Raw genomic sequence first — 24,707 nt, 5'->3', positions numbered from 1 at the left:
CCAGCTCCGCCCACCTGCTCCGGCTCTCCGGAAGTACTCGACCCCTCTCGTCAAGGGAAGAGAGGGGTCGCTTCAAAGTTCTCGGCCTTTTCCGCCCAGCATTCGGCCCTTTCCGGTCGCACCAAGTGACGTTCGGCGATTATCGTCTCTGTCACTCTCTCTCGTCTTTCCCTTTATTTGCCCCGCCCCCCAAAGGATCAGACACCCAAGAAGTCCGTAAGCCCAGCGACGAATCGTCCTCGGCTATTTCCGCCCCGGCGTTCGGCAGCATCTTAGAATGCTGGAATTCCAAGAGACACAGTCACGGAGGTTAGCCTTATACGTCCGATCCCCACTGGAATAGCGCGGTGTACGAGCCCAGCCAGACCTCTGATCGACTTAACGGCGTTTGCTTGAAATCTCCGAGCAAATGCCCGATAAATGCCAGGATAGAGCAAGTGCCATCTCTTCTGATTTTGCCCCGTGCTGCTGGCTCGCAGAGAGAGCCTTGCCATGGGAACTGGGAGTAAGGGGTTTCCTCTGTCCTCGGTGTGCTTCACGTCCACATCCTGCAGCGGCCCCCCAAGAAGAAACAGCGCCATTTTCGTACATAAACGAGAGGAGAGGCTTTATCTTTTCCACATAGCCGCGATCTAAAGCCAGGATTGTTTTGGAACAAATATCCAAAGGGGTAGCATCCTTAATGTGATGCCCAGCGTTGGGGTATGGAGTGAGGAAAGTTAGCTCTGTGCCCTCAAGACGGAACTGATCTGCAGCTGCCAGACTGCTGGTCAGTGTGAGCAAATTTGATTACATCTCCCCCAAGTCCTGGGTCAAATTCCAAGGCTTTGGTGCTTTCCTATAAAGTTCTTCATGGTTTCAGACCCTCATTACAGTACTTGTCAGCACATCTGGTCCCTAAGAACTCATGCCACCAGATCTTCCCAGGCAGTGGTCCTCCACATCCCGACACCAAGGGAGTGCACTCCCAAGCCAACTACACCAGAGTACAGAGTGCTGTCCTCTGAAGATGCCGGCCACAGAGACTGGCGAAACGTTAGGAAGAACAACCTCCAGAACACTGCCAAAGAGCCCAAAACCCACAACAACTAGAGGCCAGGAAAACTTATCAGAAGTGAGCCTTCTCAGTTGTGGCACCAGCCCTTTGGAATTGGCTCCCAGCAGAGCTGTTCCTTGCCCCCCCTCATCCACATTCAGGTTATTCAACATGCTGTTTTTAAAAGCGGTCATTCACAGCAACTTTACATGAATCTGTGCCTCTGCCCTGCCACCCGTCCCATCGGTTAATGCTGTGGTGCCCGTTTCTTGACTTGGCTGATTTGATTTGTTCCATTTGTTAGTTGTTACTGCTTTTATTGTTGCATTCATTAACTTTGCACTAATGAGGTGGTATAAGAATTTAATAAATACAGTTACATAAAATATTTAAGGAGTGTTTTCATGAGTTCCAATCCCCTAGTGACTTTCTATGACCAAGCGGGCATTTGAACCCTGGTCTCCAGAGTCCTAGTCCATCACTCTACCCACTACACCACACTGGGAACATAAGAGACCTGGTAAAACCACTCTCCAAATATCTCACTTCCCTTACAAACCCCATTAGGGCCACCTTAAGTTGTTTCCAATTTGAGGGCACATACCAACCTGGAGTAAAGAAGCTTAGTCTTTTAGCACCTTAGAAGACTAACATATTCATAAAAGCGCACCCTTGCATGGAGTGTGGTTGTTCATCGGATGCAGTCATCAGAGAAAACCTCAAGGAAATCCAGAGGCTTCACTTTGAACACCCATTGAAAAATAACACTTTTGGGGGACAATACTGCTTTGGGTTTAGATTGGGTGTGGGGTTTTTTGTCCAGTATGGAAAATACATCTTTTGAGGCAACACAAGCTGAGTTTTCTATACTAATAATCTTAGAACTGCAGAGCTGGAAAATGAACAGCACGTTGTTACTCTTTTCAGCAGAATCAGACTCCCACCAAAACCTGGAAGTACAGTAATTTGACATTTGTGTATCCTTGTTTAAATATATGCAAGAATATAATGTATCTTTAAAACTAAGGTTTTTTTTCCTGAAAAAGAATTTACAGTGGCACTGGTATCTAACTAAATGCTTCTTATACCCCATCCCCATCCTTTTTTCTAAAATGGCCAAAAAAAAAAAAATCTGATGAACAGTTCTGAAGGGCTGGATACCTCATCTTTTATGGAAAATCTGGTTCTCTAACAAAGGTGTTTGATTTTTTTTTAACTCATTACAAAAATTGTGGTTTTTAAAGAGCATCAACTTCCATCTTCTGGAAAAAGAATGGCTGTTTGTTTTGAGGAGTTTTGTATTTCAAACAGCACATTAAAAGCATTTAATTCAACCCAATCTCTGATGAATAATGACATTATGGCTGACTTGCACATCCAACAAAAATATTTTGTGGCTAACGTATTTACTTATGTGAGTTTATGTGCTTAACAATGAAGTAAATGAGTCCAACATTCTGTCACAATACCCTACTGGCACTTCAACAATTTAATTATTTAATTATAATTGTTCTCAGTAAGGTTCTTATAATTGTTCTCAGTAAGGTTCTTATTAGTGTATGTTGCTCTTGAAACCCCAATGTTGGAAAAATGTGAAGGTAAGAGGCGAAGGGGACGACAGAGGACAAGGTGGTTGGACAGTGTCATCAAAGCAACCAACATGAATGTGACCCAAATCCGGGAGGCAGTGCAAGATAGGAGAGCCTGGCGTGCTCTGGTCCATGGGGTCACGAAGAGTCGGACACAACGACTAATCAACAACAAAACTCTTGAGAAACTGCTGATTTTTCCTTCTATCTACCCATTTCACACAAAAGTGATTTTAGAGTTTGGCATTAAGGCTCCTTGGGGCAACTGCTTTACCTTGTGTAATCAACTCATATGTAAAGTTTGACAATAATGGGAGAAGTACATAGGTCATGAAGCACAGAGATCAACATGCACATCTTTAATACCAAATACAAACTAACATTTTTGTACCTGGAGCCTAATTTTTTTCAAGTCTTGTTTTTCTGTTAATAGATGAGAGTGGAAGGCTTGTGTACAAGATATACACATGCCTGAGAAAAAAAAATTCCACAGAACTTTTGATTCAGCTAACCATACTATTTTACAAATAATAAAACAAATGGATATGTTATTGTTTAGTATAGAACTGCTGGATCTTATTATACTGTTTTAATTCAATATTCAAAATGCAATCCAACCAATGACAATACAGGTCTCACTCAAGAGATTTTATCTGACTACACTCTGTGTGTGTTCTTGACAAAAATAAAATCCACTTATACAGACTATTTTTGTTACATACTGTTCAACTCAATTAAGCAAAAATAAGAAAACAAAGCCTAATTTTCATGGTCAGCCACAAAATAAAGAAAATTACACTCCTGTTATATACAAATCTATCCATGGTTCCAACAGGTTCAAGAATGAAGATTAACATTTTACTATTTTTACCTAGTCAAAGGTTAAGCAGGGGGAGGTAGTACACATTTTAGCAACCTCCCCACACATACACTAGTATCATGAGTCATGACATGAAGTGACTGTTTTAGTTGTGAAAGCACACCATGATCTGCCCGCCTTGTTATATTTAACACAAAATTCAACCTAGAGAGGTAATGTACAAAATTAGAATGTTTTAACTAATTTAGTCTGCATTCATTAATTAACTGCTGAGAATAGTGCTTAGACCCATTTGGTCTGTAAATGTTTAGATTTTTTTTCTGACAGACCAACACAGCTATGTATTTTTTAATCAATCTAAAGCTTTATTTTTCAATGACATTTTTCTGCTGGAAAATCATACTTGGCCCTAGTTGTTGGCTTTCAAGTTCATACTCAATACATAAAGTAGCTAAGCAGGTTATCCCAGTGCTGAAGCCAGTGTCGTTATCAGTCAAAAGTGAAAATGTATATGAAACCCTTCAGACTTCACTGAAAATTAGCTGTAACTCTAGAAAAGGCACAAACCTTGTTGATAGGTGGCTCTTCAGTTCACATGTGTGAAATGCAGCCAATCTGAGAAAGTATCACACTCCCCCAAAAGACCAGGTACAATTTATGAGTAGCTCTCACTTGCCTGGCACTCTCTAATCTTCTAGGCATCAGAAGAGGATGTTTCTATTTTCTTTTAGATAGCTTTAATGGTCCAGGCCTCCATGATTTACTTCTGTTGTTCCATACTATATCAGATATGGGATGGTTATTGTGAGTGATCTCTTTCATGGACCTTTGTAGTTAATATGTCTTCTATGATATGTACCGTATATACTCGAGTATAAGCCAACCCAAATATAAGCCGAGGCACCCAATTTTACCACAAAAAACTGGAAAAAACTTACTGACTTGAGTATAAGCCAAGGGTGGAAAATGCAGCAGCTCCTGGTAAATTTCAAAAATAAAAATAGATACCAATAAAATTACATTAATTGAGACATCAGTAGGTTGAATGTTTTTGAATATTTACAGTGGACCCTCTACTTAAGGAATTAATCCGTATTGGAATGGTGGCTGCAAGTTGAAAAGTCTGTAAGTCGAATCTCCATTGACCTACAATGCACTGAAAACCGATTAATCCTATAACTAGTGGTTTTTATTCTATTTTTATTCCATTTTGATTTTTTTCTGGTCTGTAAGTCGATTCTCTGGCTGCAAGTTGAATCTAAATTTTGCAGCCAGAGAAGTCTGTAACTCGAAAAGTCTGTAAGTCGAGACGTCTGTAAGTCGAGGGTCCACTGTATTTCAAAGAAAAACAGTAAACTAGCTCTGTAAGTGGAAAAGAGGGTCAACGAAAACAATAAGCTATCAACAGTAACTTTAAAAGTACAAAAACCTTAGCTTGATCAGCAACCAAGCTAAAACACACAGAGTTAAAATCCTTCAAAACTGGATTCATCATCATCTGTATGTCCAGAGCTTCAGTTTCAGCTGGTGTGAGGTTATCAGCATAGACATTATCATCATCAGAGTTCGCCGTCACCACCATTCACTGCTGTCACTCTCATACAAAGCAGTCTTCGCTGCTATCCATAGCATTACTATGCCACATTTCTTGAAGGTGCGTTGCACCATATCCTCTGGAATGTCTTCCCATACATCACGAACCCACTTTGCTATCAATTCTATGTTGGGTTTCATCATATTTCCAATTTTTGTCAGTCCAGCTTGAGCAGATGACATTCATTCATGCCACATCTTTCGCACACTATCTTTGAAAGGTTTATTTAAACACACATCTAGGGGCTGCAATACAGATGTAGGCCCACTTGGAATAACGGCCAAAGTAACTTGAGAAGACTTTGCCAATGTTTTTATATCATCAAATGTGCGGGCTCTGAACCTATCTCAAACTAGCAATTATGTTTTTTTTTTTCTTTAAGACTGTTCCTGGTCACCTGTTGCAAATTTCTTCCAGCCATTTTTTGTTCCATCTTTATCCATCCAGCCTTTAATATGTGCCCACACTGTAATTCGTGGTGGGAATTTGACCTTTTTAGGCATGGTCTTTCTTTTAAAAATAATGACAGGTTGCAACTTAGTTCCATTAGCCAAACATGACAGAACGACTGTGAAATGTTTTTTTTCTTCATTTCCTGTGGTTCTGAGTAAAATAGTTTTATCTCTCAAACTTGCCACAGTTCTGTTGCTTGGAAGATCAAAGGTCATAAGTGTTTCATCCATATTACCAATTTCTCCCAAGTCATAGTTATGGATCGTTCTTTGTTTTATGATGAATTAATGAAATGAAATCACTTTTTCATCAAGGTCTTCTGGCAATTTCTGTGAAATCTTTGTTCTTTGCCGCAAACACAAGACAAACCTATTCATAAAGTGGGTACACCATCCTGCTGATGCAACAAAATTTTCAATGCCTGGTGTTTTTAATTTGTCATCTTTGGCCATTTGAAGGGCATGTAAGCGAATTCCCATGCGTGTTACACAGTAACCATTTTGACGACACTCCATAACCCATTTATGCAATTCAGTCTCCATATGAAGTCGTTAAACCACATCGAGCTTTTTTTGCCTTTGGAATCTTTTCCAAGTCAGCTTTCATTTTCCGCCACTCCCTCACTTGTTTTTCGTCAACACAAAATTCCCTACTTGCAAATACTGTTATTGCTCTTTTCTGCTCTTGACACAACCTTAAGTTTGAAATCAGCTTCGTATGACCTGTGTTTTTGTTTTGGTCCAGGATTAGAAGTATTGGGATCCATTTCTAACAGGATAAAAAAAAAAGACTTTGAAAAAGCATGCCGTACCATAGAGACTGAATTCTCAAAATATACCGTAAGCCCTACTCCAAAAACAATGATCATGCACTTGTGAGGTTTGAAATCGCATGAGATTTATCTTAAGATTTCCCTTGAACTCCCCAGCAGCACTCTGACGATCCTGGAACAAGATTTTGCTTTTTTTGGACATGAGAAAACGTGCAATTTCAAATCTCATGATTGTATGTGATATATCTTATGCAAGCCCAAGTGCACAAGATTTATCTTTAAGATTTTGTTAGAATTTTCATAATGGGCTGGACTAACCCTAATTCATAACCCTAACCCCAAGTCATAATTCTAATCCTAAATCATAATCTTAACCCTAATTCATAACCTTAACTTCTAACCCTAATTCATAACCCTAACTCTAATTTCTAACTCTAATTCATAACCCTAAGGTTAGAAATAAGGGTTAACTAGGGGTATGCTTAGGAGTGGAGGAGGTCTGCTAGTTTGATGGGGCATGGAGCGGGAGGGGTTAACACTGTGTCTCACAGCACAGAAAAATACTGCCCTTGTGAGCTGCAAGACACACTTCACTGCCTGCGGAAGAACTCATACCAGATGCTGCGCTTATCTACTGCTCTACTGCTGCATAACAAGATGGAGGGAGACGGAGGATGGAGGAAGAAGGTGGCTACATAGAACATGCAGGAGGAGGAGGATGGGAGTGTCCTGGAAGTGGACACTCCTGTAAAGATGTTTAAGAGACATAGCTGACAGGGAAGAAGGGAGGTGAGTGGGCTTCCTTGGGTTTGTAAACAAAGATGCCCTCACTGTGACCTGTTCAGAGTGGTCTTTGAAATAAATACTGACACACTGCCGGGGAAAAAGTTTTCATCTACAGCTCTTTCATTTGGACATAGATTTCTATTATCCTCCCAGCACGGTGTCTGCCTGCTGAGTCTGAAAAATGCAGTGTACTTAACCCTGCAGGCACCCCTAGATGAGCGGAGGAGTCCAGAGAACACCCACACTGCAGGGGAAAACATGCAATTTTGACACTGACTCGAGTATAAGCTGAGGGGGGTGCATTTTCAGCAAAAAATTGTGCTGAAAAACTCGGCTTATACTCGAGTATATATGGTATTACGTATTTAGTGCTGTATCTATTTTTCCTTATGGACTCCTTGTGATTATAGTTACACATAAAATTAAACACTTAAGATCTTATACAGGTGCAACATTTTGTAAGCCACAGAAAGATGAGCATGCTACTTGAAAAGCAGTTATTCACAAACATAATCTGTAAATCAAATCAGTAGCATTGGATTCTATCAATAAAATCAGAGTGCCTAACTGTGGATTATCCTTCTCATCAAATGTCCTTACCTCTTGCCCTATGCACAATAATCTCTGGGACTAAACATACATAACAGTGGTGCCCCGCTTGACGACGACCCCGTTAGACGACGAAATCGCTTTACGATGACTTTTTTGCAATCGCTATAGCGATCGTGAAATGATGTTTCTATCGGGTTTTTTTGCTTTACACCGTTTCAGTCCCTGCTTCGGGAACCGTTATTTCGCTGGACGATGATTAAAAACAACTGATCGGCGGTTCACAAAATGGCGACCCGCTGCTTTCCGGACGTATTTTTGCAACACAGGGATCGTAAAATGGCTGCCCTATGGAGGATCTTCACTGGACGATCAGGTATTTTCCCCATTGGAATGCATTAACCGGTTTTCGATGCATTCCAATTGGGTTTTTTTCTCGCTTGACGACGATTTTGCTTATCCGCGATTTTCCTGGAACGGATTATCGTCGTCAAGCGGGGCACCACTGTATAAGACAGCACAAGCCTCATGACCTGTCAAGAATGTCACTTTGTTTTCCTGTAACACAAATTTAGACTGGCTTTGGCATATGTTCTGGACAGCTGGTAAATGAGTGATAGAAATGTATCCAGAAACATCCTGATGGTTCTGGATACATTAAGGTTCAAGTTTTCCTATAGTAATAGAATCACATGCTGCACCAGACCACAGCAAACTGGGCTCCCTAGTCTTAAACTACTCCCCTTTGACTGTTAACATGCCACATATTTTTAGGTTTTGTGAACAATGCTTTAATATCAAGTCTTAATATAGTACTTGATAAAGCTTTCCTTGACCTTAATGCTTCAGAAAGAAAAAGAACAATTTTCAGTAAGTGCACTACTCTTTCACTAGAATGCAGAATTCTTCATACTTAAGTAATTTCTCGGTATTTTGCTACATTTATAATTAACTATATTTCGTACGAATTTTCAAAACTGTTTTTTTTTACTGTCCCCAGGAACATGAGTCATTCTGAATAAACAGGAGAGTAGCCCAACCTGGTGTGCTACAAACACTTCCTCCCCATTGTATTTTATGGCTGAAACACCAAATCTTCCCACCTGTTTTCCGTACCATTGGCCAAAATCCTGTTCTTTAGCACAGTATGTTGCACTAGAGTAGGCCCACTGAATCAATGGAAATTTGGCAATTCCAACTCCTCTATAAGCGCCACTGATTTTAATCGGCCTATTCTAGTTGCAACCTACTACGGTAAAATAAGACGCAACTAGAATAAGTCCATTTGAATCAATGGAATTATTAACTACAGCCACAGAGATCTGTGGACCTACTCCAATACAACTTGCTACACTAAAAAACAAGGCTTCACCTATTATGCCTGCAACAGATCTGTGATATATAAACTTACAGGTTTTTTTAAAAAAATACCATTTTGGTTGCACTAAGAATGTTATTACGATGGCATTAATTTTTGAGTAATTAGTGTTGGAATTCTGTATTATTTTAACTGTTCTGGTAAATGGCATATACATTCCATAATGATCTGTAGGCTGATTTTATGCCAATTATGAGGCTACTGCTATGTGGAATGTAAACCAAATCCATCTTACATGGCAAGGGATGAATGGGCACAAACCAGCAATTCAAAACTCTACGCTTACTGGCTCAACAGCTGATCCATAGTTCAGCACCCTGCCCCCTCTAGCATGTGCCCACTCAGAGGTAGTGCCCTGGCTTCCCTGCCCCACCTCCTCCGGGCATTGTTTCTGAGTGAGTGTTCACTAGATGGGGCGGGGCCCCAAACGGCACATCAGCTGCTGGGCTGTTAAACAAACTGCAGAACTGGGGGTTCATTCCCATCTCTAAATAAAGGGTGTTCCAAGTTTATTATATTGGGTTCCAAAAGGAAACAGGAGACTTAAATACTCTTAGAGCACATAACCTGTGGCCCAGTATTTAAAAAAGACAATGCTCAAAAAGATAGATACCAAAAACACAAAGTGATCTAGCATCGGGTCCCAAATTCTCGTAAGCTTCCATTCAATTCTGCATTTTAAAGAACAATGTTAGGTGGGACAGTGGGGCGCAAACAACACATTTATAGTAGAAAAGCAGTGAATGATTTTATCGTGTAATAACCCACACTGAACCTTTCTGGTAGGACAGCTGCAAAAAAAGGAATTACGATGAATTTTATAAAAACTGACAAGACACACAAGTTGCAAACATTGTTTATTTTTTGAACATGAAAGAAGCAAAGTCTAAAATATACATAAGCAAAAAAAGAAAAGCACATTTCCATGAGAAAGGCTCTTGGGATAGTGAGGATAAACTACTGTGCCAGAAAGCATTTGAAGATACGTACAGCCAGAAAATACGGCTACACAGAAGGGACAACTGGATTTAAAAACCTACATCTACCTTGACCTATGAAAACAGACATGTCTCCTCTTGAACAAGATGAATGAAAAGCAAAGGAGCCTTGTTTGGACACATGAAAAGAGTTCAAAAAGAATAACCACCACCTTAGAAAGATAGGTGTCAAGGAGGCCCCAAAGTATATGCATCTGTCAAGATAATTATGGCAACATATTTGTACCCATTTCATGAAAAAGATCAAATTTTATGTTTGGGCCACAACCTCCTTCTTGGTAATGTTGGGGCATGATTTAAAAAAAGGGGGGGAACCACTACTTTGTTCCCACTAGGAGCAAGAAAGGAGTCTGAGAGGAGAACAGGGCATAGGGTTCTGGATTTCTTCTATTCATTCGTTTCCATTTCAATACAAAAAACACAAAGTGTATCTCTCAGAACAAGGGCATAAAATTTGTCAAGCCAAAAAAAAAAGGGGGGGAGGAAGGGAAAAAAGAGAACAGTTTAGACCATTTATAACCATTATCTAAGCTGCCAAGTTCTACAATAACTCTCAAAAAAATAAAAAAGGCAGAGAGGTGCAAGGGAATAAAGGGGGGACCAGAAGAGTGGAGGGCGGGGACAGGTAAGAGCAGCTTCAAGATGGTAGCTCCCCCAATTCCTCTCCTCCTTGGAATGCTGGTCCATTTTAACAAGTGGCAGCTCCTCAAGCTGCCATTCCCTCATCCCCACCACTCCCTTCAGGCTTAGAAGTAGTTGCCTCACCCAAATCAGTAAGGAGGGAGCCTCGAGGAGGAAGGGTACTTTCTTTCTGCGGTTCATCCACGTTGATGGGTTCGCGCAGTGCTGAAAATTTCCGGTCGCCAAAAGCAGCACTTAACTTCGCCTCAAAGAAGCGCTGCAGAACAATGATGGACTGGACATCTTCTTTGTCCTAAGGAAGAAGAGCAGTGAGTATCCTACGAGGGAGACTTCTGGAATGTAGCTTATTTTACGTACCAAGCATTCCCTTAGTTTTCATTAATCCTGTTAGAATTCATTAATTAGAGACACAAGGAAAGCCCGCCATCTGTGGTACTACTTGAAATAGCTGGTGCAAGGTCCCTACTGATAAAATCAGATCCCTATCCAACACTGTATCAATCGTTCCATGTGTCCCCCTCAGCAGACAAAACCTCACCTCTGTCAGTGTATTGAATTGCCTGACCATCTTCCAGACATCATCTGCAAATTCATCAGGAGAGGTATAAGGTGGAGAGAGTTTCCGTTGCAGCTTAGCTCTAATCAAGGTCAAGTCAATTGTGTTCTGCCCCTCCTGTCAGATACAGAAGAAGTTAGCCAGACTCCTTGCTCTTCTCTTAAGCTATCAGAAGCACAGACAGCCTACATACATTTTAAAAGGTGCAAGACATTTTGAATGGTTTTGTTTCTGTGTGAACAGACAAAATGAAAGGATCAAAGTCAAGGATATCCCCAAATGAGATTGCTATCAGTAATCATTGGGTTTGCACAGGGTTAGAAGGATGCAAAGGAAGAGGAACACTTTAAAAAAACCAAAACCAAAAAAAGAAGAAAATGATGATGATGATGATGATGATGATGATGATGATGATGATGATGATGATGATGATGATGATGATGATGCAGGGAAATTCAAAAGGGTTAGGCAATAACTTTCTTGGGCCATAAATGTATCCTACAAAATTTGTTCTCCTAAGTATGAGGAGAAATTCAAATTGTCTATTCAATTCATACAACAAACTCACTCACTGTAGCATTGGAGAGTCGATGAAGAGGCCTGCATGGCTCGAAACACAGTAACTCAAGGAGAACTCGTTCACATCTCTGTATGAAAATATGGGAAATGATGTTACTAGGGGAAAATCTAGCTTTGTCACAGACTAGAGTTGTCCTACATTACATTCCAAAGAGCTTTTCTAAACCCAAATAAACAGAACTTTCCTGAAAGTTCAGCTGAAAAAAAGTGGTGTAAAGCTTTTCATTTTAGTCTCAGACAGCCAGCCCAACAAAAATCAGAAAAAAACCCTAACTATGCTCTAAGATAGCAAGCATAGCTATCCTTGAAAACAGATACTTGAGTGTGTAGACAGACAAACCCTCTTTCCTTTATCATTATTTCTGTGACTCATGAGACCACACAGCATTAAATGGGACTTTGCAAGTGGGAGACATAGAATCACAATCAGGTTTTGGCACTTCAGCCAAGAGGTATCTGAAATATACAGCTGCAAACAATATGACTGGCTGTGTTAGCTGTTTTAAAGGGAAATCCTAGAAATCACTCAAAGAACTTGAGCAAAACTAGCACCAGAATTTCCACTGTTAAAACCCAAGGCAGTATTACTCTACAATTAGAGCTATTTTCTTTTATGGCATACAGTTTAAAAAGGATAAATACTATAGAAACTTTTGCAATAAACACAGAGATTTAGTTAATAAACTAGTTAATTAAAGTTGGCCAGCTACTTACCAATAATTGCCCCTTAGGGTTATTACACTGTAGTGCTGGATGAAAACCACTAGGAGTGGCTATGAAATCTGGAAACCCAATGTCATAATTACCTCACTAATCTGTAGCCCACCAACCTCCAAACCACTGTCATCACTAATCCACTTCCTATTTCCTGCAAGCAGTACACCTTCCCAACTGTTCTGAGACCCAGTATGATTATGCTTAGCCCTAGGTTCAAGAACTATGTATCCCAGAACCCACGGCTTCTTCAAATGCCAGTCTGAAGGTACCTACTTTGTTCCAGTTCCCTCACCTAACTTTGCTCCCTTTCCTTCTGGTCTCTTAGCCAGGTTCATTATAATTTTTCCCACCATGTCTGTGCCATAAATTTCATAATACACAGACCTTCCAGAACTAGTGTTCCCTGGACAGCTGGCTATATTCTGAGCAAGTCACCCAAAATCAGCCATTCTACTACCACAAGAACAAGATAAATTGGTGAGCAAGAAATCAACCCTCAGGATAACTTCCAATAAACATTAAACATTTTTAAAAATCAGCATTCACATCTCTTTTGAGTATCAAAGCTCACTAGCAAAACTGCAAGAAATCTCCCTTATATGTCCAGCCAAGTTTACTAACACCAACACTACAGAACTCCTCCTGTTTGAGAAAGGTGTGGGTCCCATTGTTAACTGACATTACCTATTATGCATCGCTTTTGTACTCCAAGAATTAAGGGTCTCACATGTATACTTATACAGAATTTGAATACACAGGGAATCTACACTATGGAGAGAAAAAGTTCCCAGAGCTTCAGCTAGACTAAGTTTAATGTGAGATTTTTCCAACACCAAGGCTGACATGACATGCCTTGCAACACATAAGGAAAAGACCACTACAGCCTCGATCAAGTCAACTATAAGTTACGTAACCTCGTCCTGAAAAAAGGAACTCACATTTACAGGGCCTGAGTCTCAGCCCTTCCCTTTTAGGTACTAAGCACTGCTTCCAACAACTTTCAAAGAATAATCTATAACCTCCAAATCCAGTGTCTCTGAACAAAAATCAATTTCTTCCTCCTTCCCCTCTCACTCTTCTCAAAGAATAATCCCTCTCTCCGCCCTACACAACTCAGTGTTGTATATACAATAGACCTCAGTCTGTTTGGGAATCTTCCCCACCCCAAACTGCTCCTCCGATACCTCCACAAAGAATGTTACGCCTTTCTTCCTTCCACCTCCCTTTTTACAAGCAGTTTCCCACTTGCCACCCCAAATCTGCTGTTCATGATGACGCTTTACTAACAAGAGACCATTTGTATCAATAACAGTTGAGAATCACAGAAAAAAACCAATGAAATCTGTCTAGGGAGGCCAGCACGGTTCTAGAAAAAAATAGTGCTGCTCTCACTATAATTCTGAAAACCATATTCTACAACAGTTCAGGCAGTATCATAAACCAGAAGATGTGGAAGCTGTTAAATTCCAATCTGGTAATTACACACAATGCTGTCCTGTGCAAATCCTATATAATCCACAGCTGGACAGCCCTTCCATTTATTGATTTGGCCTCAGGACCAGGAATATGCTGATTTTCAAAGAACTCTGCCTCTGCTGCATGTCTAGTATAATATGGAAGCCCCTGCAATCAACAAGATTCTGCAGTAATCTATTCTTTGCCTTATGTTTTTCCTCTAAATCACTGTACTCAACCAATATTCTGCTATTCTTTAAATTAAGCGTCTCATGACTACCCTCAAACCTGATTGTTAAGATTCTGAGTGCCTTGCCCCTCACATAAAGACATCTTGAATTATGATGAAGCAGCCTTGAAAACTGAGTGGGCCTCTGTGCCCCAAGTCTTTTGCAGCCATTTAAGAGTTAGGCAAATCAAATACTGTACTGTATAAGGCATCTAATGGTCAGGTCAGCTCCTATTGTCCATCCCTTCAGCCAAAGAAGGTTCTTTTAAGAAAACCAACCTTCTGGTCCGCAACTGAGAGAGTCTTTGGCTCCCCATCTATGAAGATTGGAGTCAAGTCAGTTCCATCCTCTTCGATGGCTACAATAGGATCCTCACACAGTAGACACTTCCAATCCCGGCTGCAGAAGTAAATAGAAAAGCAAATGTTTAAGTACATATTCAGTATAATTCAAACTATACAGCTTCCCATGATCGCCACTGCAGTGTGTACTGTCCCAGAGCCAAAGAAAAAATCCAAACTATGAAGATCAACGTACAAACACTCCCTGAAATATGACTGTAGGATTTAAGTATTTGGGATTTCTCGTTACCTGCCTAGTTATATGCCCCACAAATCAAGAACAGATACCTCCTTAGAGACCACCATCTTGAGCTTTTCTAATAATTCTGGTAAGCCAGTGTTTGTAAGAGCCTGCTCTCCCTTGCAGACATTATAGAAGGTTTATAAGTTTGTAACAAAGTCATTATCTAAACATTTTTCACTAAAATAGTCAGGATTTAACCGCCTGTCATGATTAAAACAGATCATGGAAGTATTATGGGAAATTATCTGATGGTTTCTTAGACATTAAGTAACAGAAATCACTTCACCCCTTCAAACCTTTGCAGAAATTATCTAAAATAAAGGGCACTTAACTACCCTCCCCAAAGAGTCCTAACAATACAGTGATGCCTCGCAAGACGAAAATAATTTGTTCCGAGAGTCGTGTCGTCTTGCTAAATTTTCGTCTTGTGAAGTGCGGTTTCCCATAGGAATGCATTGAAATTTAATTCGCCCTATGGGCGAAAAAAGTCAGAATGAAGTCACCTTTGTTTTACAAAGTGTTTATTAAGTGGTCTTTAACGGCATAAATACTGTACAGAGGATTTCAAAAATTTCAAGTACAAAACTTCAACTTTTTAAACATCACAGAAAAAATTTAAAAAATCAGCAAACATGAGGCAAGACCATCTGACTTGAGGCTCAATACTGAAACTGAACAGAAACAATCACGAACAGTCCTTGGATGGTGCAAAACTCTTCAGAAAGTGCATTTTCAAGGCATGTAAACAGGGACATTATACAGAAACCAACAGTACAGAAACTTTTAAAATCACATTTTAAAGTGAACAAATGAGGATGAAGTGTCTAAACCTACAGGACCAGTCAGGAAACTGGAGGTAGATAGAACTGTCACCACATGACAGCAGCAGTCTTTTACGTTCCCAGAGCTGTGGAGGATCTCTCTGGGGATGGCACGAACGCTGTTCAACTGGGAGAAGGCTTTAAGGCTTCACTTCAAGGCTTCTAGGAGGACGAGGAGGAGGAATAAGGCAACTGGGCACCACTGGTAGAAGCAGCAGGTTCATCTTCCTCTCTTTCCTTCTTGATGATGAACCTCTCCATGGTCTGCTGCTTCTGCTGCCTTTTCAGCACCTCTTTGAAAGAGGACATGACCCTTGTGTCAAACATGTTTGCAAGGTCACGTGCCAGAGCCTTGTCCGGGTGGTGCCGCTGTGCGTAAGTCCGCACGTTTTTCCACTGCTGGCAGATGTCCTTCAGGTTCGTGGTGGACAGCTGTTCCTCGCTTGTTGCTTCTTCCTCTTCCAAAGAGGCCTGCTCCAGCGTAGCCTGCGCCTGCAGTTCGAGCAGCTCCTGGGTGGACAGCTTCTGGTCGTGCTCCTCCATCAGCTCGCAGATGTCCTCCTCTGTGACCTCGAGGCCCATGGTCCTCCCCAAGGAAACAATGTCCTCCAGGACTGTTGACTCTGGTGCAGGCGCAGAAGCATCAGAGTCACTTGTTGCCACACAGTCTGGCCACAGGTTGCGCCAAGCGGAATTCAGATTTCTCTGGCTGATCCCATCCCAAGTGGTGGTGATCATCTTCAAGCAGATGACAATGTCAAAGTGGTCTCTCCAGAATTCACGGAGAGTGAGGTTGGAGCAATCTGTCACCTCGAAGCAGCGCCTGAAAAGCTCCTTTGTGTAGCTTTTTTTGAAACTGGCAATGACCTGATGATCCATTAGCTGGGGTACTGGGGTGGTGTTAGGAGGCAGGAACATGATTCTGATGAAGCGGAAGTCCTCTAACAAGTCTTCCTCAAGGCCTGGAGGATGACCAGGAGCATTGTCCATCAGAAGCAGGGCCTTCAGCGGCAGGTTGTTTTCCAGCAGGTACTGTTTGACAGCAGGGCCAAAAGCCAGATTGAGCCAGTCCACGAACAGGACGCGTGTGACCCAAGCCTTAGCGCTGGATCGCCACAACACGCTCAGCTGACCTTTGTTCACCTTGTGCTTCTTGAAGGCCCGTGGGTTCTCGGAGTGGTACACCAGCAGGGGCTTTATCTTCAGGTCCCCGCTGGCGTTGGCACAGAAGAGGAGGGTCAGGCGGTCCTTCATGGACTTGTAGCCAGGCAGCTTGCTCTCCTCTTGAGTGAGGAAGGTCCTTTTAGGCATCCTCTTCCAAAACAGCCCGGTCTCATCGCAGTGGAAGACCTGCTGTGGAAGGTAGCCCTGTGTAGTCACGACCTCCAGGAACTCCGTGGCAAAGTCCTCAGCCGCAGGAACATCGGAACTGGCAGCCTCTCCATGCCTGACCACGCTGTGGATTCCAGATCTGATTCTGAATCTTTCAAACCAGCCTCTGCTTGCCTTGAAGACTTCTGGCTCAGCTGAGGTTCCTGGCTCCTGCTGTACGAGGTCTGTGTACAAGGCCTTGGCCTTCTCACGAATAACAGCCTCAGTCACTGTGTCCCCTGCACGCTGCTTCTCTTCAATCCAGATAAGCAGCAACTTCTCTACCTCCTCCAGAACAGCTGGCCGGTTCTTTGCCATCCTGGTGACACCCTTAGCTGTATCTGTGGCAAGGATCTTCTCCCTCTTCTTCACAATGGTCCCAATGGTGGATGGATTCCTCCCGTACTCCCTGGCGAGGGCTGCCACTCGCATGCCTCCGTCATGCTTCCTGATGATCTCCTTTTTTATCTCAAGGGTCATCTTCTCCCTAGTCTTCTTCCCGGCCTCTGCAGGAGCAGCCTTCTTGGGACCCATGGCAGCACAGTTGCTACATTCGCAAAAACAAAAGGCAATGCTTCACATCCACTTCACACACACCTTCCCACCCCTGGCCAAACCTGCCCTGGACAAACAAGTAGCATAGCAGCCCCCACACACACACCGGAGAACAAATGCACATGATGAATCCAAGCTCTCTACCTTTCCAGTGCTTAACATGTCCCAAAAGAAAACCTAAAAATCCCCTCCGATGCTCAAAGGTGGCAAAAAGAAAGTTCTGAAAACCTTCCAAGACAGGGTGCGCCCACAGCACAGACCACAGTTGCTCCTTGAAGTCAACTCTGGAACTGAAGTGAACCCAGGCTGCATTGGGGAGGCTTTTTAAACCTCCAGGCATCGTGTATCCTGGGTATTCATGGATGTGCAATTCAACCCCCCCCCCAAAAAAAACGGGAAAATTCATCTTGCAAAGCACGGCCATAGAAAATTTTCGTCCCGCGAGGCATTCGTCTTGCGAGGCATCACTGTATGTTACCACTTTTCATTTGCCTTCCAGTCAGCCTAGCCAAGGAAAATGCTAAATTTGGCCTGGCCCATTACCTAAGTCATAATTCTACCCTGTTACTCATGCCACTCAAGGTACTAGTGATTCAACAGATGAGGGATTCTTTATAACATGCTAGCAGCTGTGGCTACACTAATTTCAAGTCCAAACATGAAAGAATTCCCTGTTGTATTGAATATGAGCTTAGGCCCAGCAAGCAAGCAAGCAAGCAGGCAAGCAGATTTGTGGAAGTTCAACATAAAGTAAAGAAATGGGTACAGCAAGTACAAAGTAAGGCAAGCTCCACTCTTGCAGCACTACAAAAGTAAAAAATATTGACCTGCCATTCCTGGCTAGCTCACATGCCTTCCTTTACAGAAATAGTATGAGGAATACACAATATAAGAGCAGGGAGGATGCACAAAGCTAAGAAAGTAAGGAACCCATACCCAGGAATATCCTGAAGGGCAGGCAGATGGCAATCCAGGTGATAGCACTTCTTGCAGCCATCACACATGACCACAGCACCAGCTTTCAGGCAGATCCTGCAGAAGGCAGCTTCTTCCCCATTGGCTGTGCCATCATGGCTGTGAACAGACTGCATTTCCATAGCAGAGCTGGTGCTGCCACTGGGGGAAATTAGCCGAGGAGCTGAGGAGCCTTCCGGAAGAAGAGCATCCTGGGGCAAAACTGGCTTGGTGTCTTTAGTATCTGCAGCTAAAAGTGGATGTTCAATAGCCGCCTCCATCTGCTCCTCCTGGAGGAAGGAGGACAAGGACAGAGTCAGGAGAGGTGCAAAACTAGGAGCATGAAAGGAGAACAGTAGCAAGAGCAAAACTGCAGAGGCACGTTTATTAGCACAACAGGTAAGCTTAACTGCACCTTAGAAATCCAGTCCAGCCAGCAAGTATCACACCTGTAATTTTTATTTCTGAGGTCTCCTTACAATTCCCTCAGCTTTGGGGCCTTGGCATATTTCTCTGCATATGATTTGCATTAGCATCACATCAGACTCCAGAGAGACGTTGTAAGATGCACTTGACAATCCCGACATTGCTCAAACATAGGCACTATTTAGTCCCTTGATCTGAACAAGGAGGCACACAAACTTCAACACTGCCTTCCATTATCCAACTGCTTCCACTACCAGGATGCAAAGACTCAGAGAATCTTAAAAGACAACACAACGTTGTGGGAAATCCCTATTCCTTTCAGTTACAATATCATATATGATTGAAATCAAGGAAAATGTGACTCGACTCTCCTAGAATGTTGCACACCCTGAACAATGTATCAGCCCTACCGACAGGCTACTTCTGTTGGGCTCCTGTCATAGGTGTCACCACTAACAGCCGATGTAAGCAAATGGAAAAGAAACACTGTCTACTAATTGTACCTAAGCCACTCTATAAACTTTTTTGGCTAAGGAAATGAGTAATACTTTAAATAAACAAGTGCATTCATAGTAAACTGATTGGAATGAAACTCAACGTATCTCTGCTCCAATTGGCTGAGGGATGGCTCAAATTTCTTTGTTGTTATTAATTTTCCATTGAGTAAAGGAAGATCATAGGGAAGGGGATTTGGATCAGGATACTGGGGTAAATAAAAAATATAGAAAGTGATAGAGAACAGTATATATCATTATACATTTGTCGATATGTTTCTTACTAAACTTACTTCACACTTCACTTTTTTTCTAAATCTTTCAAGTTCTAAAATTATCTTATATTTTCTTTCTCAAAATTTTAGCCATTCATGTTCTCATCTCCCATCCAATTATACAAAGGTCCTCACTTTTTTCTAGCCTCAGCTATTTTCTGTCTTTTAATACTTCAGTTAAAATATCCATCTCTGCTGCTTCAATAATTTTCTTTCTATTAACTCCTGGGTTTTTGGAGTCTTCTCTTTTTTGTTCCAGTATTTGGCATATAAAATTCTTGCTCAAGTTTCTGAAGGCATACTTCAATCTCTTGGACAATTTAAAGGTTCCTTGCCTATGCAGGCTATTGTCTCAACTAATCTTGACCATGGAATTCCCTGGGATTTTAAAAATCCATCAATGGCCAGGAATGCTACAGGCAACTATGAGCCTTCACCATCCCACAAAGTTCTAGGAAAATCTCAGAAGGGTAACGCTGACCTTCACTGCAGGTGGAAGACCTCCTGGCTGAAGACCTCCTGGCTGCCCCCCCTGCTCAATCACATAGATATTGTAATCTTCAGTAGTAGGGCGCTGCATGACTTTGAAGATAGGTGGCTGGTTATCTGATGTCAGGTCCACATCCAGCCGCTCTAGACTGACACGGGGTACTTTGCGTAAAGTACCCTCTCCATCTTGCCCACGGGACCTGAGGAATATACAGAGACCACACTGCATGAAAAAATGTGCTTCTACTATGTCAAGCACTGGAAACTGTGCTGTCTATTGCATTAGAGATAATAAATTTGAAGCTTCCATTGTTCATTAAGTTTTTTAACTGATACATGACAACCTAAAACTCAGAAATTATAAAGAAGGCTGGGAGAAGCTTGTAATGTCTGGTTACAGAAGCTTTCCTGCTGTTACCATCCACCAACGCACCAAAGTTCCAGTTCAAAACACCTACTTCTATAAAACACTTCCACACAGAGTTGTATTTGACACAGTTATTCATAGCATGTGATGTTCATCTTGATCCAGCTCCAGGCAAAAGGTTAACCCAAAATAGTTTTTCCTATAGCTAGACATCGGAGCAGTAAGAACATGGGACTATCTTTCCCTCAGTTTTGCATCTGAACATGACACAATGAGTACTTCTTGCAGACAGTATGTTTTACTGTTTCAGTTTCAATACCAAAACCAAAATTATTCACTTAACTCAAGAAATTGTAGTTATTTTATTTATTGTAGAAAAAAAAGTGCTGGCTTAACCAGCTAAGTCACATGACACCCCCTGCTAAAACATGCTGATGTTACTTCCTCATTCTGCCAGAGATAAAGATTATGAGTGAGTTACCTCAAGTTAAAGTACTCCTTTTCATACCGGTATTGAAACAAGCACATAGAACCAAAGAGAATCTTATACAGTATTGGCATTACAGCCTATAGTTAATGTTCAGGTTGATGAAGAGAGCCCTTCTGATGCTCCCAGAATATTACCATTAATTGTTCCCTGTAGAGGACTCATTCTTGATCACCAGGCTCTCCTGTAGTGACTTAGATGCAGGTGAAGAATGTTTAGCAAGAGATGAGGGTTTTGGCCTAGGGAGGGCCCAATGTGCCAAACATCATTATAGTTCTGTATCCTACCTAGAAGATACAGAAGCCTACCCAAAACACTGACACTAATTTCACAACCACCATCCATGCCCACAGTCACTTTACTCTGAAGTAAACACATTCTTAGGACAATCACTTCTCTGCCATATGGTAGTGAACATTTTGAAAACAGAACATAGGAGTTTGAAAGTCACAGCATGCAAGGACTCCAAGCATCCCAATAACAGCATAGTATTACTGGAAAAGAATAAACATTACCTCTTCATTCCAGACATTTCACCAGAGTATGATCCTTCTGTTATAACAAGAAGAAACAAGTGTCAAGCTGATGATACTCCTCTAGCCTCTGACAATAGGCAGGGAGGGCAAAGATTACAGAAGCAAGATTAAAGAGATTAAATCTCAACAATCTGTCAGAAGGGGCCCTACCTGAAACTAAGCCCAACAGCAGGTATTACGTTTCCTCACTTTGCCTCCCACAGGATTCCCCTGCTTTTCTCCTCTGTTACTTACCTACACCAAAGCCATCACCGATGTCCATTGGCTGTAAAAGAAGAGAGCCCAGTTAAGACAGACCCACACCAAGCTTTGCAACATCATATCTCGAAAGTTATCAAGCTGCAATCTTGCCTGCAGGCTTCTCCCTTTGGGAGAACGGGCACTAGCTTCCATGCGCTCATGCATCTAGAGACACTTCCTTGTCCTGCTCACCTGTCCAGCAGAAGAGGCACTGGCATCATTGATATAGCAGTCAGGGATGGCCTGCCGCTGGCTGTTGGAAGGCAGCACAGGCTGAAGCAGAGCTCCCTTATTCATTATGCTTGTCTGCAGAGACATCTGTTGGACACCCTACATGGAAAAGGCGACCAGGAAGCCTGTAACTGCCCTGTTAGCCCCGCCACCATTGCTCCAGGCACTCCCAGATTGCATGCAGACAGACTGAGCAGTGGAAGGTTACTGCTGCTTCAATAAAGCCAGGCAGTCAGAGGAAAGATTTGGACACAGAAAAACCAGTACCTGAGAAGGTGGAACAGAGCCCTGCCGGACAGCCACTCCGCCAGCTGAAGTAGAGTTAGCATTGGCCCGCTGCTGGGGAGGCTGGGAATTGGCAGTCACCGGCAAACCGCTCCGCTCTGAGACGATCTGACCTAAGAGGAGGAGGGAAAAGGGCAAATTTATATTTTAGTGCTCCCAGCTAGTATTCTGCATTCCTCAATACAAACTTTGCCATACTGGAGTTGGGTCAGAACTACATTCCCAAAAAGCTGAGCATTCCAGTACAGGATCCAATAGCTGGTACAAGCCACATCAAATGCTGTTATCTCCAGACATACTGCACCACTGTGCACTACCTACTGAATGCCAAAGAAACACTTCAGTTTGCATGCCCTATAAAAAGCCATTTTCAGGACTTCAAAGATAGATTTCCCTTGCATCACAGAAGTACTGGCAAGAAGTTTCAAGTGGGGTGGATAAAAATCAATGATTTTTTAAAATTAAATCACAATTTGAATTTTTTTAAAATCTCTTAAATCCTCAAAAAATCAGATTTTTAAACAATTTAGATCGTGACTTAAATCAAACCCACCCTGGAATTTTGTTCCTATGCTTTTTGAGCTATTTTCCACTCCTTTGTGGCTTGTAGATTTCTATCACCATGAACACCCTTCCTACATACCATGTCAAGACCAGCATGGCATCATAACTGTGCAGTATGCTTTACAGGGAAAGACGAAGGAAAAATGCAACCAAAAGCTGAATCTATTGATGCCCAAATCATATTGAACATACTAAGGGGGGTTTTTTGTCTCAAACTTTGCATGTAGTACTCAGAATGTATAAAACTATAACTTTTGTCACTTATTTTCCATCCACTGACACAACACTTCCACTGAGAGATTCATGTCAATCTGTTATATTACTATCTCTTCCTTTAGTTTATAGAATATTTAGTTTCATATCCCAGCACCAACCAACCCTAAACCTGCTTTGTTTCACCAAGGTCATTGTCATCAAGTACTTCAGAACATTTCCGGAAAACATGTGGCAACCTTGGAGGAAAATATGCAGTCCCATCAACATCACAAAGTACAATAAATTATCTTCCAAGGAGCTGCAGCCCAATTAGAATGGTAAATTCACATTAGCTCTATCATCTTCTCTCTCAACATATGTACATACAATAAATTGTAAGAATTTCACATCTCTCACCAAATGTCTCTGCGCTTTTGATCCAAGCATTTAGGTCCCATTGGAATTTCATGTCCCCATGGGGCTCTACTGGATCCACAATCATTTTCAAAGCTCTGTGTAGCTGAAAGTATATCTAAAACAGAAATAGTAAGGAAAAGGGAAAGAGAGCTTTAAGCACATTTAGAAGGATCCATTTTAAAAAGGATGATTTCCATGAACACTGTAAACTGGTACTGGCCAGTCACCTCTTACAAGCACTCAACTCCAATTGGGCGCTCAGAATAAAAACATGGATTTACAGTGGTGCCTCGCAAGATGAAAACAATTTGTTCCGTGAGTCCCTTCGCATTGTGAAAATAATCGTCTTGCAAAGCACGGTTTCCCATAGGAATGCACTGAAATTGCCTTCAATGCATTTCTATGAAGCGCCTCGTAAGAAGAATGCAATTTTTTTTGTCTTGTGAAGCATCAATGCAAGACAAAAAAAACCATCTTGCAAAGCACAGCCATAGGAAAAACCGTCTTGTGAAGCGCCTAGGACATTGCAAAACGCTTTCGTTTTGCAAGCTTTTCATGGTACGAGACGTTTGTCTTGCAAGGCACAACTGTACCTAGCTTCTAAAAGCTACCAAGAAGGGACCTTCTACTTGGCAGAGAAACACAGAACCTTTGGGATTTCCACTGTTTCCTCTCAGGTGAAGGCAGCCAATTTCCTGGAATGATGTGGACACATCCTCTGTAATATCTGGATGCATTCGGAGTGCATAAAGCCCCAGTTGACGCAGTTCTGATCCGAGCATCTAGAGATCTGTGAGCTGGGTTTTGCGTTTTTTTACAGCAACTCTCAGAATTCTGCCTGAGAATGCTCAGATCTGCAATGTAATTTTGGGAATTGCAGGAGCTGTGATTGAAAATTGAAACAGTACTGTACACTATTGACCACTGACCATTATATATATAAAATATAGCACTGAACATTATAACTAGAGGTGTGCTAAACAGGATGACACTGAGCTTACCAGCTTCTTTGAAAGCAACAAGGCAGTGTTATTATCACTCTCTAGAGCCCAGTTTGCAAAGCGCAAGATATGCTCCTGGTGGCGCTGGAGCTTTGTCATGGCCCAGTGCTGCCTTTCCAGCTTCTCTTGCTGTCCTTCGGTGACTTTCTGAAAAGAAGAATGTCACATTAAGCTTCCAAAGAGGCAATACTCTTTCTTAACACCACATCAACTCCCACCTTGTGCAAATTTAAATATTGTATTAAGATCAATTAATAAAT

General features: G+C 41.9%; 1 protein-coding gene across 2 annotated transcripts in view; it reads right to left on the bottom strand.

Moving 5' to 3' along the window:
* Positions 1-9,817: 9,817 nt before the first annotated feature.
* The window catches only part of TRIM28 (tripartite motif containing 28), a 30,071-nt gene continuing 15,181 nt past the window's right edge, over positions 9,818-24,707 (bottom strand). The window contains exons 7-18 of one of the 2 annotated variants that reach the window (XM_020815386.3): positions 24,448-24,594; positions 23,447-23,561; positions 22,253-22,383; positions 21,947-22,084; positions 21,749-21,779; positions 21,494-21,530; positions 20,117-20,324; positions 18,423-18,730; positions 14,433-14,553; positions 11,746-11,820; positions 11,156-11,290; positions 9,818-10,909 (exon numbers count right to left, since the gene is read on the bottom strand). In XM_020815386.3, coding sequence (XP_020671045.3) covers positions 10,682-10,909; positions 11,156-11,290; positions 11,746-11,820; positions 14,433-14,553; positions 18,423-18,730; positions 20,117-20,324; positions 21,494-21,530; positions 21,749-21,779; positions 21,947-22,084; positions 22,253-22,383; positions 23,447-23,561; positions 24,448-24,594 — 1,674 coding nt within the window. In that variant the 3' untranslated portion in view covers positions 9,818-10,681. The remainder of the gene's footprint in view (positions 10,910-11,155; positions 11,291-11,745; positions 11,821-14,432; positions 14,554-18,422; positions 18,731-20,116; positions 20,325-21,493; positions 21,531-21,748; positions 21,780-21,946; positions 22,085-22,252; positions 22,384-23,446; positions 23,562-24,447; positions 24,595-24,707) is intronic. The other variant, XM_073004456.2, reaches the window with a different exon arrangement.

This window comes from Pogona vitticeps, chromosome 6, assembly GCF_051106095.1.
Source record: "Pogona vitticeps strain Pit_001003342236 chromosome 6, PviZW2.1, whole genome shotgun sequence".
Lineage (NCBI taxonomy): Eukaryota > Metazoa > Chordata > Lepidosauria > Squamata > Agamidae > Pogona > Pogona vitticeps.
The sequence above is the reverse complement of the archived record's forward strand: the minus strand, read 5'-3'. Positions and strand labels throughout refer to the sequence as shown.